At 40.8% G+C, this 14,414-nt stretch overlaps 2 protein-coding genes and 1 non-coding gene across 3 annotated transcripts in view; all 3 read left to right on the top strand.

Moving 5' to 3' along the window:
* Nucleotides 1-13,916, top strand: part of LOC105438481 (KICSTOR complex protein SZT2) — a gene marked incomplete at its 3' end in the record, with an annotated part of 44,233 nt that extends 30,317 nt beyond the window's left edge. The window contains exons 23-32 of the mRNA XM_030995824.1: nucleotides 583-748; nucleotides 1,599-1,830; nucleotides 3,333-3,770; nucleotides 4,237-4,590; nucleotides 5,073-5,323; nucleotides 7,114-7,220; nucleotides 7,916-8,225; nucleotides 8,828-8,945; nucleotides 11,215-11,274; nucleotides 13,597-13,916. Of these exons, the coding sequence (XP_030851684.1) occupies nucleotides 583-748; nucleotides 1,599-1,830; nucleotides 3,333-3,770; nucleotides 4,237-4,590; nucleotides 5,073-5,323; nucleotides 7,114-7,220; nucleotides 7,916-8,225; nucleotides 8,828-8,945; nucleotides 11,215-11,274; nucleotides 13,597-13,916 (2,356 nt within the window). The remainder of the gene's footprint in view (nucleotides 1-582; nucleotides 749-1,598; nucleotides 1,831-3,332; nucleotides 3,771-4,236; nucleotides 4,591-5,072; nucleotides 5,324-7,113; nucleotides 7,221-7,915; nucleotides 8,226-8,827; nucleotides 8,946-11,214; nucleotides 11,275-13,596) is intronic.
* Nucleotides 4,624-4,747, top strand: LOC115928919. The gene has a single exon (XR_004066290.1). It is a non-coding gene; the product is annotated as a U6atac minor spliceosomal RNA (small nuclear RNA).
* Nucleotides 13,917-13,936: 20 nt separating the features above from the next.
* LOC575585 (KICSTOR complex protein SZT2) overlaps nucleotides 13,937-14,414 on the top strand; it is a 44,318-nt gene continuing 43,840 nt past the window's right edge. The window contains exon 1 of the mRNA XM_030995823.1: nucleotides 13,937-14,017. The gene's annotated coding sequence lies outside the window, so the exon portion shown is untranslated. The remainder of the gene's footprint in view (nucleotides 14,018-14,414) is intronic.

Here is a 14,414-nt window from a genome sequence, read left to right as displayed (position 1 = left end):
CTTTTGATATACAAAATTGCTTTTGATGATTAAAGGTAAAGACCAGTTATGGTCATGCGATTGCATTGTGAAAGAAACGTTGTGGAATCGATCAGAAAAAGTTGATCATCTAGCATCTAGCATCTGCAAGGTTCTGGAATCATCAAAATGATAAGAAATTTGGCCCATTCTTCGTAAAGTTACAAGCACTATACACAGAAAGATGTATATGGGACTACCCTATATCTCTCACAGACCGTGAGAGAAACAAATTTACCAAATATATGAATTAGTAGGCGGTTTCCCGGCAAATTTGTTATCATCATGTATTAGTCAAAACATATTCTTTCACATGATTGGTAATGAGAGCTTCTATTTCATTTTTCGAAATTGGGGCGTTTCCAATACTGGTCTTTACCTTTAACTTACTCTGTTCACGTTGATGTGAATTTCATATGTATTGTAATTTGTAGGTTTATTTTTTGTTTTGTTTAATATGCAATTGTTTATCAGTCTATTTTGTTTATTATAGCGCTTAGAGACTTTGGTGGTAAGCGCTTTATAAGCAACGTTTTTATTATTATTATTTTTATTTTAATGCAGAGTTGGAGACGAGGAGGATGGTGACGATCAGGACACATCTGAAGCTGATGGAAGACTGCAGCTTGTGACTGAGTGCTGGATAGAGCCTCAGAGTGGTACCATCATCGATCCTCCAAAGCAGTGTCAATTCTTGGACGGCCTCACCTACCAAACTATCCCAAGAGTGGTATGACTATGCAATTCAGTTTAATTCAATTCCATCAAGGTTGATTATAACATAACTTGCAGTCACAGACTGAATTACCGCATTTTTTACAGTGCAAGTATGTACCTGCCAACCCTCCCGATTAATCCGGAATATCCTGTTTTTCTGGATTTTTAGGACCCCAAAATCCGGAATCTCCCGGATTTTCACAATTTCGATTTTTTTTTTTTTTTTTTTTTTTTTTTTTTTTTTTTTTTTTTGGGGGGGGGGGGGGGGGGGGTGGTGCTTAAGCCAAATTAAGCTTGTTTTATCATATGCTGCGATGTGAGAGTTCACATATTGCGTGCGTTGAAGGGCTGCCTGATTGAGCAGCGAATTTGTATTCGCTTTTTTGCACAGATTTACCACGTATTGCCAGTTACACTGCCGCTGCAATGCGCGAACGCCTGTTAAGGGTACAGATTTCTTATTTTTGAAGACATACTGTGCTAAAAATTCTTAATTCTCATTTTCAAATGTCGGCAGGTATGCAAGTAAAATTATATATACAAATTGCAACAAGAAGAAAACATGTAGAACTGAATGTTTAAGATACATAAATTAGATTAAAATGCTTAGAAGTTTAACAAATGTAGATAAATGTTCCAGGAGAATAGAAGGGCCAATAGATGAATACAGTCAAACCTGTCTTAGTGGGCCACCTCTCCTTAAAGGCCACATGTCTATAGTGGCCATGCATTTTGATTCCCTCAAGAGAGAAATGTGTTTTGTAGAAACCTGTCTAAGATGGCCACATGTGTACAATGGCCTTAATAGACAGGTTTGACTACAACTATTAATAGATTAACGCTTTTTATGGACCCCCATGTAGATGTTTCCGATGGACCAGCGGATCATCTCCGTCCTCCTCAACTTTGAGCACCTGCACGTCATGTGCTCTTCCGCCATCGACGGAGACATGGCCACCATGTCCAAGGAGGAGCTTTCCTTTGAAGGGGTTGCGCTCGGCGAGACCATTCAGCGGTTGCCCTATGCGCTGGACGTGATGACGCTCCTACCCATGTGTCAGCAGGCTCATGTACTGTGCTCAACCTTCATCACAGGTGAGCTTAAAGGCAGTGGTTCGACGGTCAGTTTCCATGTGCAGAAGGTCATAATTTGCTGACACCAGACTTGGGGAATACCATTAAAGGGTGTACAAGACTGTACACAGCAAACCTATAGCCCATTCAACCATGTAAAAATGTAAATGATCAAAGTTCTGAATAGTCGTACATGTATCATTGATAAATTCAAAATTTGGGGATGGCAAGCTTCCTTGTCGGAGGAAGAAAAGTCGGAGGAAAAGCTTAAAACAACTCCAAATCACAGTGAGTCGGACCAGTCTTGCGATTGTCTACGATTCTGCCTTTTTATTCCGAATGAAAGGCTTGAAATGCAATAAAATGTTGATTACTAGTATTCTAATCAATATTCATAACCCCAGTCCAGAAGATTACGTCTGATGGAGTTTCAACATTTCAATGCAACTGCAATTTTTTTCGAAAATCGTATCGGAGTGTGCTTTGGCTTTTAAGTTCTTGAGTCCTGGTGACGATCAAAAAAAGAATATATTCTAAAGAAATGCAGTACAATAATCAAAAAATATTTAGGTGTGTCTGCTAAGGCAAGGCGTTAAAAATAAATATACCAGCCAGCGGCAGCTAACTGCAGTTGTGCGTCCTGGCTGCATTTTTTAAATTAGCTCAGCCGGCTACCGCTGGCGGTAGGAAATGGCATTCAAAAGCATGCGCCGGCTACCGCCTTTCGAATGGAAACCGAGCCTCAGATCCCAGCCTGGCGCAAGCCGGCTGGGCTAATAAAAGAAAAATAATTGCCCCAGCCAGGCTTCGGCCGTAATTGCAGCCTCGATGCGCCAATACGTGAGGCGGCAGCCTGCTGGTATCAATATTTTTGACGCCTCGCCCAAATCGTTCTGAAAAAAAATGTGTGATTGCTGAGGAATAAGTAAAATGCAGGAAGAGTACAACTATTGGAAACAACATGTGATACAGTAAGACATGAAAGATGGCAGAAAAAACAGTTTTGTCTGGTGCATCTCATTTAGATAATATATTTATTCCAAGGATTCTTCATCTCAACGGATATGTTTTCTTATGTGCACATCATTTGTCTCATAGAATAAATGTCAATTGTATCTAAAAATTTACTGTGCAGTATGAATGTAAAAAAGTCTCTATAACTTGCAGGTGAGGTACAAGAATGGGTAATTGCTGAAAGAAATTCCTAGCATGTAACAGTACCTTAACCAGGCAGCAAGGCTTTAAAGTCTAGAAGCACAAAGAGAAAATATTGCGAATGTGGTATTTGCTGTACAAGAATGGAGTGTTATCATGTTACAGTCAAACCTGCTCTAGTGACCACCTGTATAGAAAAACCACCTGTCTGAATAGACCACATTTTTTGCTTCCCTTGAATATGGTTTCTCATCGAAACCTGTCCTAAAGGAAACTGTACATAAAGACCACCTGCCTTTTCATGTAACCCTTGAGTGTTCATTATATTAAGGCTTCACCATACAAATATCTACTGTTTGATGTTTTAGGTGCAGATGGGACAGAGAACACCAGGTCCAGGCCCCGCCTCGGGTACCCCAAACCCAATGACACCCTCTTCACCCTCCTCACTGACTCTATGAAATCCATGACGGACTTCAAGCTGGACCTCTCTGACAAGGAGAGTCTGCTCTTTGCCCAGTCTGTCCTTGATCGAAGCAAAGACGACGATGCGCCCCGTCCCTTCGGACTCGCCTCCTCGGACATCTCCAGTCTCCTGTCAGAACTCGCAGACAGCGCTGCGGAAGGCTTAGAGAAGACGCCTGTTCCGCAGAACAGGACGAGTACTCCGTTGATGGAGGAGAACCGGGAGAAGAAGGTGCCGCAGTGGACGCTGTACGTGAAAAGTGTTGGGAAGGATCATCTGATCTTGGTATTCATGCCAGCTTCCTATCAGGACTTAGAGCTGCTCAGTGCAACAAAGGATGGTGAGTGCTCTTGATACTTGGCCACTGATTCATACATGTATCGTATCTGGTGAATAAGATTGTCTTGGGGGAGGGGGGGGGGAATGGTTCAGGGTAGAATTGTCCACTATTTATATTTGGGTATCCTCAGATTTGATTGGCATTGATATTCTAATGTTTTTTTCTTGCTGGCACTTTTCTACATGCAAATACTGACTCCTGTACATTTCACTTTAACTTTGGCTCTGTGATTCATTTCTTTTGATCAAATTGACTTGTTTTGGCTCTCGTTGTATTCTTGTGGTTTTATTAATTATGAAGGGCATTTTCTTTAAATATTCAATTAATTTGTAATGTACACATATTTTGTTTGACAAAGGTGTAGTTGTACATGTAGGTTGAATATACTAGTAAATGTTTCACATTTCAAGAACAGATAACTAAAGTGCCCTCCAAGTTTATAATGCAACCCCAAATTTTCATCTAGATCCTGAAGCGGATTTATCCATGGCACCTGAATCGGATCAAGCGAAACCATCCCGTGAGTCCCGTCGCAGCAAGAATCTGGATGAGACAGACAGCGAGGATGAGTGTCCGGCTAGAAAAACAGTGCCACCTGGAGTTGAGAAGAAAACAAATACGAGCCTCCCCCTTCCCATCTTCGTCTACGATTGTTCCCTGGCGGCCCTGACCAATTTTGTGCTGGGTCGCCTGGATGAGAGTTCAGTGACGAATGTCTTCAAGGATCTGACCTTTGTGTCAATGGATGCGGGTACCCAGGTCCCAACCACGCCAAGGAACATCCCTAGACACAGGACAAGAGGATTCAGTGAGCAGAATGGTGAGAGATTAGGCATATAATCGATTATTATAATTAACTGTAGAAAGGAGAGAAAGTTAACACTCCCCTTGATGAAGACGGAATTCACCTTCGGGTGACAACACACAATTGGTTATGGCATTGCCACTTACTTTGTGGCATCTAACCACGTTTTTATCCCAATAAAGTAAGATATTGATCTTTCTTTCCAAAAAATAAAAAATAAAAAATTTGATGGAAAATGAAAAAAATTTACCCAAGGCACAGCACCTAGCATAGCAATGAATAATTGAATCATGAATTATGAAATGTCATCATCAAAGAAATGAAAAGAGGCCTGGGAAAATGCAATATACAACCACCATTGCAAAATTCTCTGTATGGACCCTTTGAGCACAGCTTCTGTTACATCATACAGGTGTGCACGTACATGTACATGCTCCTGTGTGCAGGATGTGATGTCCCTAATCTTTCTTCAAACATATTTTATTTTATCTCTGAAGACTCGTTCTCTCCGCCCTCTGCTGATCGGAGAGGGAGCAAGGCCATGGAGTGGTTCTGCGGTAGTCTTGCCAACAAGGTCCACCAGGCCTTTGTCATCGGCCTCTTCAAGAGCCTTCAGTACGGTAAATGGGTTGACTGTCATGATGTCCAGTCGGCCATCGAACAGGTGTGCGAGGAGTCACTCTATGAAATTGACATCACTGAATTTGTTCAAGTAGTCTGCGGTCATGTCTACGGCGTGCGAGCCAAAGTAAGCGATAGGATATTAATGATGTAGAGTTGTAGCACAAGAAAATCTTGATAGAGCTTGATGCCGTAATGTGTCGTCAGCCATTGGGGTTGTGTGAGGGGAGTGTATCTCATTTTATCAAGTTTGTTTCGGTGATTTTGTTATCATATAAATGGCTTGTGAGCAAACATGAAAAATAAGATAAGATTCTTGATAGAGCTTATCAGTTTATTCAAGAGCCTTTAGTATGCTCAGTGGATGTTTTGTTGTTGTTGTTATAATATACTTTATAAAGAATCTTTAAAAGATATTCAGAATTCATACGAAGATTGGGTATGCATTATGCATTCTAATTTAACCATTGATATGTACATAACATTTCAACAACAACTGTACAGCAACATAAAAATAAAAAAAACTCTTGTTTACCCAGTCTAAAGCCCCAGTCCCATATAAAGCCGGACCAGCACGGACGAGCACGGACCACTCCGGACCATCCCGGACCATGGTCTGGGGTGATCCGGGATGGTCCGGGATGTTTTGTTAAAAAAAGTGTGATGCTTTTAAGCTACAGTCCCATATACGTCCCGGACCGTCCCGGACCATCCCGGACTCCATCCGGGGTGATCCGGGATTCGGTCCGTGTTGACACCGTGTTGGCACCGGGGTGGTCCTGGATGGTCCTGGATGGTCCTGGGCGGTCAATAACTCACTCCCGGACTGCCACGGATCAACACGGACCGCCCCGGCGCCACTACGGATGACCCCGGACCCAGCACGGTGGCTACACGGATCACCCCGGATCAAACTATTGTCCCGGACCGTCCCGGACCACCCCGGCAGTTTTTGACCGTCAAAAACATCCGGGGTCGACTCCCGGACCGCCCAGGACCATCCAGGACCATCCAGGACCACCCCGGTGCCAACACGGTGTCAACACGGACCGAATCCCGGATCACCCCGGATGGGGTCCGGGATGGTCCGGGACGGTCCGGGACGTATATGGGACTGTAGCTTAACCTCATTAGTATTAATACTGTTTTCCCTGAGGGCCCTGCAATCATATTATTCTTATTTTATTCTTATTATGATCAACATTTTTACCTACTTGTTCTCTTCTTCCTTCCTTTCCTCCTCTTCCTTCCACCCCCTCCTCTTTCTTTCCCCCCCTCCTCCTCCCCCCTCCCCCCCCCCCCCTCCTCCCCCCCCCCCCCCCCTCCTCCTCCTCTTCCTTGTCCCTCCTCTTCCTTCCCTCTTCCTCTTCTTCCTTCCCTCCTCCTCTTCCTTCCCTTCTCCTCTTCCTTCCCTCCTCCTCTTCCTTCCCTCTTCCTCTTCTTCCTTCCCTCCTCCTCTTCCTTTCCTCTTCCTCTTCTTTCTTCCCTCCTCCTCTTCCTTCCCTCCTCCTCCTCCTTCCCTCCTCCTCTTCCTTCCCCCTCCTTCTCTTCCTGCTCCCTCCTCTTCCTTCCCTCTTCCTCTTCCTCCCCCCTCATCCTCTTCCTTCCCTCTTCCTCTTCCTCCCCTCTTCCTCTTCCTCCCCCCTCCTCCTCTTCCTTTCCTCCTCCTCTTCCTTCCCTCCTCCTCTTCCTTCCCTCTTCCTCTTCCTTCCCTCCTCCTCTTCCTTCCCGCCTCCTCTTCCTTCCCTCCTCCTCTTCCTTCCCTCCTTCTCTTCCTTCCCTCCTTCTCTTCCTTCCCTCCTCCTCTTCCTTCCCTCCTCCTCTTCCTTCCTTCCCTCCTCCTCTTTCTTCCTCCTCCTCCCCCTCTTCCTTCCCCTTCTCCTCTTCTATCTGTCTTTCTCTGATCTCTGTTCCTAGGTTGATGCAGAGCAACAGGTCGCTGATAAGCTCCAGAAGAGAATCAAGTTTGCCGACATGGATGAGGAGGACACGGCTGAGAAACCTGCTCCGGAGAAAACTCCAAAGTAAGATTTTGTCTGGTTTGAAAGTTCCTGTATCACATCCAAAAGGAAAAATAACCTGTAACAGTTTTGATTTCTAGAGTTCAGACATCTTCCGTAGACTGAAGTAAGCCGCCTATTTCCCTTTTGGATGTCATGCAAGAACTTTCACACGATTATGACGACCATCCTGATAAAACTCTTTCACAAGATTTTGTCTGTTTTAGAGTTACCAGGATGTTAATATTTTGGCTTTCGGCAGAGCTTGCATTTTATCCAAGTGACCAGTGTTCTTAGTAAAATGTTCCTCAATAGATCTGGTAGGTATTGATTGAATTAGCCTACCATTCTCCAAGGGGTGAGGATTTTGGGATTAACTAAAGCATTTTTTTTTGCAGTTGAAGAGCCTAGTGTTGAAAAATCTATTCCCCTGTTAAGGAGAATTTACCTTTGGTGCAGTGTGTTGCTTTCTTTGCTAGCCACAGGTGAGAACACTGCATGTGTGACATTTTTATAGTTTTTAGCATGATTTTTTAGAGCATTGTTTCTCCCCCGCTTATCAACACATCTCATGTCTGAAGACATTTTTCAAGGGATTGGATTTTAATTATCAATTTTATTCAAGGATATGTGTAGTTCCTCTTTTTATTAACCTTTTCAAATTTGGAAGAATTGATTTATAGTCTTATTTACTTGATTTCTGTCTCTTCTTTCATCAGCCAAGAGATCAAGTCCAGCATCGCCGGCCGCAAGAAACCTCCCGGCGTCATGGTCCCTCTTGAGCTCCTGACCTCCTCACCCAACCGGCAGTGTGAGGTCAGCAAGGGCCTCCATGCCATGGTTCGAGAGCGCTTCACCCAGGTCATGGGGAACCACTTCAAACCGGTTCCATCCAACCGTGACATCTGGTTCTACCGTCTAGGAGGAGAGGAGGAAGAGGAGGAGGAGAATGATGAGGAGAAGGAGGGAGAAGGGATAGGGGATGATGATGGTGGGAACGAGCATGGAGATGATGAAGATGATGATCAGGTAACTGAAAGGGAACTACATCGTGTTAAACCTGATGCCCACGGGAACAGAGTATAAAGCCAGTGGGAATAATAGCAAGGAATACAGACATACTGCTTGACTTTTTCCAAAAAACATCTGAAACATACCTCTACAATCCTTAATTTGTTCTAAGCCTTGTATCCTTTAGAAAAGGTGCTGTATGAATCCAGCTATTATTATCATTATTATTACTCCTCAAACTTTTCGTCTTTCTCTCATCTGAGTTAATCACAAAAATGAATAGAAAGCAATCAAACAATATAAACGGGAAAAAAGTAAGCAGCTGTGATTGGCTGCCAGAAAGTAGCTGTCATGTCAGGCATTTAATTGAAACTGGCTGTTGCCTGTTTGACTAAGAGAATTCATTAGTTAACGCGTTAATGAGGTTGAGACTCTTCAATCTTTGGTGACAATAATCCTAAAACTGATATAAAACCAGATTGCAACCCTAACCCTAACGTCTAATAGGCATTTAAGAACCAATCTTGAAATTGGCTACCAAATAGATAAGTGTGCTTGAACCTCAAAGCTAATAAAATAACCAAACCAAATCCATGTAATATTCGGCTTACCTTACGTAGGTGTTTGCGGAAGGAGTGTACCGTGGGAGTGATGATATTGAGTCGGAAGGTTTGAAGCCGAGTCCTCGATTCTCTGGATCTCAGACACCAGAAGTCTTTTCATCAGAGAACCCCAGTGGTAAGTCTTTAAAGGCTGTCTATACTAGTTTGGCTAGGAGGGATTATACCACCCAGAATGGTCACTGACAGGTGGCTATCTCATCAACTTAGCTCTCAATTAACATTATAAAAAGACGATCATGGGGGACCAATGGTCACTGATTAGGCATTGTTTGCTATATAGAGGGAGCAAGTAGTACAGTGGGGCTTTAACATGTGCTTTCAGGGACTGAGATAGACAAAGAGATAGATAGTTAGACTGATATAGATCAATAGATATGATAGAGACAGATAGGGTGTATATAAACAATTCATTGTAAAGGTTTGAAGCCAAGTCCTATGGATCTCGTACACCAGAAGTCTTTTCTTCAGCCAACCCTAGTGGCAAGTCATTGACTGCTGCTTTTGTTGACTGGTAAAGATCAGGGATAGGGATGTGGAAGATGCTCTTAGATACATGTAGATACATTCATAGGGAGAAAGAGATACGGATGTAGATAAATAGTCGAATGGAATAGATAGATGGAGAGTTAATTTCATGTACATGTAGATGGATGGATATATACATGTATATAGATGGGTTGGTGCCTAATAATGGCATGATAGTTATAAAAGCAGATCAATACAAGGTGATTATATTCAACAGGTGTGTCTGCATTTAGTGGAGGGTTTCAGGGGGTTCTGTCATTCAGTTGGTTTAATTCTTTGCTTGGGGAAAATGTCCATATTTGGTGATCAATTTTATCTTCCTTGGGCTGCATCCATTGTAATTTGGGTTGTGACTGGGAGCATGTTCTTCAAAAGAGAGAGGACAGAGACGGGCTTTTGCAAAGCTGCCAACTAGTACGGATTTCATGTAATTGGTACGAAAATCAATGATCATTACGGCAGTACGGAATGCTGTCTAAAGTTAGGGATTACAAATCCCCCCCCCCCCCCCCCATTTGATGACCTGAAATCAATATTTATCAACTTTGTGTGAGTACAATCGCCAAAAATTTCAGATAATCATCACGCACGCGTCTGCGCAGTGTAGGCGTGCAGTTTTTTTAAGATTCATAGCTCCACATAGAAAATTACTGATTTATACCCTAAGTTACTGATTTTAAGCCTTGTGATTACTGATTTTCTGTTCTGGAGGTTAGCAGCTCTGCTTTTGTGTTTCTGCTCTGAGAAATTGTTCAGATTGAGTTGAATGTGATTTTGATATGTATGGGCTTGTTCAGATACAGCGTGGCAAACCGCCGCAACATAGCTGCTGCGTTTTGTTTTAATACACATGTAGATGGAAGGTGATTATATTCAACAGATTATCTGCATTTCTGGATGGATGGTTTTATAGGGTCCTTCCGTTGGGTTGTTTGCTTGCTTTGGGAAAATGTCTATATTTGGTCATTTATGTAATAAATAAATTGTGAGATTGAATGCCAACTGCCCTCAACAAAGGACTTGGGCTTATTTACTGAGCGCTGTGTTTAAGATACACATGTACAGAAACGTGAAGCGTATTTTACTTACGATGCCACGGATTTGCTGTGTCATATCCGAACTTGCCTTCAGGTTTTAAGATTTTCATAGGAATATAGAAGTGCTCTCAGATACGAGTTGCTCTTTTGTTGTTTCAATTTTGTTTCATTTTTTGATTTAATATTTTAGGATGTTCCACTGTAATTTATGTGCCTTTCTTACCTGTGCAGGGCCAGCTAAAATTAAAATTAGAAATTACAATTAGAATTAAAATTGTATTCAACCTGTACAACGCCCGGAGTGTCTAGTATTGTGCATAGTAAATACAAGATCAGACTAGACTGGACAGCTAAGATGCGCACAAACATTATTGTGGAACGTCTTGAACATGGTGGTTCATACAAGGTGGATGTGTAAGATTGTAAGATTATTGTGCTCACTTTTCCTTTAGGTTTACTATGTCAAAAGAAAGTTGTTTCAGTATCAAAAGGTTTTTAATTTTTTTTTAAGGACAGTGTTCAGTATTCACCACATTAATCTAACCAAAGAAAATAAAAATTGTTTATAGTAATAACGGATAATATATAATAGAAAGGGCAAAGCTTTGAATTACTTTATGCAAGGTATGTTTTTTAATTGAATTTTTGTGCTTGAATATTTGGTATACATTAATTTTTTCAAGAATACAAAGTTGGTTTTGTGCTTCAAATAGACATTCAAACACTTTTAATTTTTACTCTGAAATGTATGAACCATTTCTTCTTTCTGATATGTTATCTGTTGTTTTCTTTATTCTTTCTTATAATCCTAATGTCTTGTAGCCCAGCAGGTGTCGAAACCAACTAAACCTAACAACGAAACTGTTTCTACTCCTCGAAAGAGTAAATTTGACTGTTTTAATCCCAAAATCACACGCCTGCAACCCTGTATTGATTGCCAGCCCTTATGCACTGTACATGTCATTTACATACAGATATCCAACATACATTTTTTTGTGGCTTGTTTCATTATATTTACTCAAACCTGTGAGTTGGTACCAAAGTACACATGTGAGCAAGTTAATGTAAGTTAAACTAGTGGCCAGCACTGTGCCTTTGCCTACTAAACCACTCTGATACACCCTTATTTGAAAAATACTGTTTTGTTAAAGGTTGGTCCCCAGATGTAATAGGATGATAATAAAATAGTCATATTTGTATAGCACTTAATACTACATTTCTAAGCATTTTACATTGAAATTATTATTACCCCAGTCATTGGATTCAATTGCTACAATGTATCTGCACCTTGATAGTGCACACGCTCTGCTTCCTGCGAAACAGATGAGATTTGATTGAAACATTTTCTTTATAACCAAATTACACATGCATTACAAAATGTACTGTCTGGTACATTGTACATGTATTAGATACAATGTGCAGTGATTGTGAATCTGATGTCATTAAAAAAAATGAGATTTAAAAATAAAATGAAAGCAATAATGTAAGCAATTTCAGATGTGGTATACTACCCTCAGGTTTGAAACTTGATTTTCTGCATTCCTCATGAATGTTCCTATTATACTACTACTCATCTACTCATCACAACACACACAGGCATGCATCATAGAATATTAAAGTGTGAATTCATTACATCATGAATATATTAAGAATGAATATATTAAAACTTACTCCTAACATCAACATGAGTTAAAATTAGCAACATTTCATCTTTCAAGAAAAAAAAGAAGATAACAAAAAGAGGAGAGAAGATGGTGAACATCAATTAGTTTATCCCTGAGTTGTACCTAAATATGTCAGTGAACATGTACACAGAACGGAATACTATTACCTGAATTATTGTATCTGTGAATTTTACCCATGGAGTATGTGAAAAAATATTGACCTCATATGGAATATAATTATAGTCAAAAGATTTTTATCCAAGTGTTTGTAACTAACACTCATATCCATGTAACATAGTATGTTTCTTTATGATTTCTAAGTTGTGCATGAAGCATGCAGTGTTGAGGAATGCCAAATTTGTATTTTCCCTTTTGTTTTCTTCAAATTCTATTTCCTCATTGAATATTTAATCTTATAGACATTGAAACGCTTGATCAATTGTGTCATGTTTTCTTACTGCTGATTCACTTTTACCTTGCTTTCAATGTTAATCAGTGAGACACATTAGTCTCAATCATATATATATATATCCTATCATTTGTGTGTAGGAACACTGTTACTCTCCTTTCATAGGCCTTCATAAGGATTTGCCCAAATGGAAAGAGCTTAAAAATGCAGAAAGCGTTTATTAGTATTATCATTTTATTTTATTTATTTATTTATCTATTTTTTTTTTCTTTTTTTCCTTTTTTTGTTACTTATTTTTTTTTTTTTTTTTTTTTTTTTTTTTTTTGGGGGGGGGGGGGGGGGGGGGGGGTTAATCTAAATCTAAATCTAACTGTTAATGATCATGTTGTTGTTTTGGCTATCCACCCCCATACATTCAGTGTATTATTTGCCACTGTTTATCCTTAAATATCTACAATTTGGCATGTGGATTGTCATCTGTTATGTGAACTTTTAGAAGAAAAAAAAATTTCACATCATATTCTTAGCTTTTCCAATGGATTTAGAGATAGAGATGATGAATGCTTTCTAGTACAGTTGTATATGCAATATAACATTGAACAGATGCTTCTTAAAACTATGGATCAGGAATTGCAGAAAAAGTAATAAGAGGACTATGTAATTCATTTATGAGCTCAATTCGTTCAAATTATTATGATGGAGACTCTTGCAGCTATTAAATGATAAGATGGAGGATGAAGCTATTAAATGATAAGATGGAGGATGTACATGTACATGTATGATTCATTTCTTACATTTTTAGAAGAGTAAAACCAGGAAGATACAAGTTAAATGTGTATTCACTTTAAATGAGGGGTCCGGTCACTCCGGTGAAGCCTTGCAAGATTAGACTGTTAACAGAATGTAAGTACAGTCAAACCTGTCTATAGCGACCGCCCAAGGGAAACACAAATAGTGGTCTTTGTAGATAGGTTACTTTAGTTCATGTTTCAATGAGAAATCATTTTCAAGGATAACAAAGTAATGTGGTCTTTGTAGACAGGTGGTCACTAAAGCAGGTTTGACTGTAATTTAAATGATTATTATGTATTCTACTGTTATTTCCTTTTCATCTCGCCTTTGGCATTGCAGAGGTCAACTCGTTGGCAGACGGGACCGAAGACGACGACAACTTGGACGACTACGGGGACGAGATGGACCATGACCGTGATCGCCTTGACAGCAACAGCCTCATCAACTCCATCAGCTATGTGTACCAGAAGGAGAGGAGCTACGATCCCGTGCCCGATGCCAACAGTCGGAGGGGCAGCTCGGAGGAATCGGTGATGGGCAGCGAGGAGGAGGAGCTGTCACCCCTCTTTGTCATATTGGTATGCTCCGTCAAGCTCAAGTCTAATGTGGGCCACCGCAACGTCAGGACCATACCAACTTGTTTAGGTGAGTCCATGTGGCCATTAATTTTTGTCACACCTCTTTGTCATATTGGTATGCTCCGTCAAGCTCAAGTCTAATGTGGGCCACCGCAACGTCAGGACCATACCAACTTGTTTAGGTGAGTCCATGTGGCCATTAATTTTTGTCACACCTCTTTGTCATATTGGTATGCTCCGTCAAGCTCAAGACTTATGTGAGCCACCGCAATGTCAGGACCATACCAACTTGTTTAGGTGAGTCCATTATTTTTTTGAGAGAGAAAATTACCCCTCTTCTTCATATTGGTATGCTTCATCAAGCTCACAACTAATGTGGACCATACCAACTTGTTTAGGTGAGTCCGTCGGTGTGGCCATTTTTTTTTTGAGATAGAAAATTGTTGGACACTGCACAGAAGCATAATTTCGGTGTCCATCTTTGGACTCCTTTTGCCCCAAAATGCTGTTGATTTACTGATGTTATGCATATACAGTCAAACGTGTCTACAGCGTCCGCCCAAGGGAAACACAAAAGGG

Source organism: Strongylocentrotus purpuratus, unplaced genomic scaffold, assembly GCF_000002235.5.
Source record: "Strongylocentrotus purpuratus isolate Spur 01 unplaced genomic scaffold, Spur_5.0 spur5_scaffold_3, whole genome shotgun sequence".
NCBI lineage: Eukaryota > Metazoa > Echinodermata > Echinoidea > Camarodonta > Strongylocentrotidae > Strongylocentrotus > Strongylocentrotus purpuratus.
The sequence above is the reverse complement of the archived record's forward strand: the minus strand, read 5'-3'. Positions and strand labels throughout refer to the sequence as shown.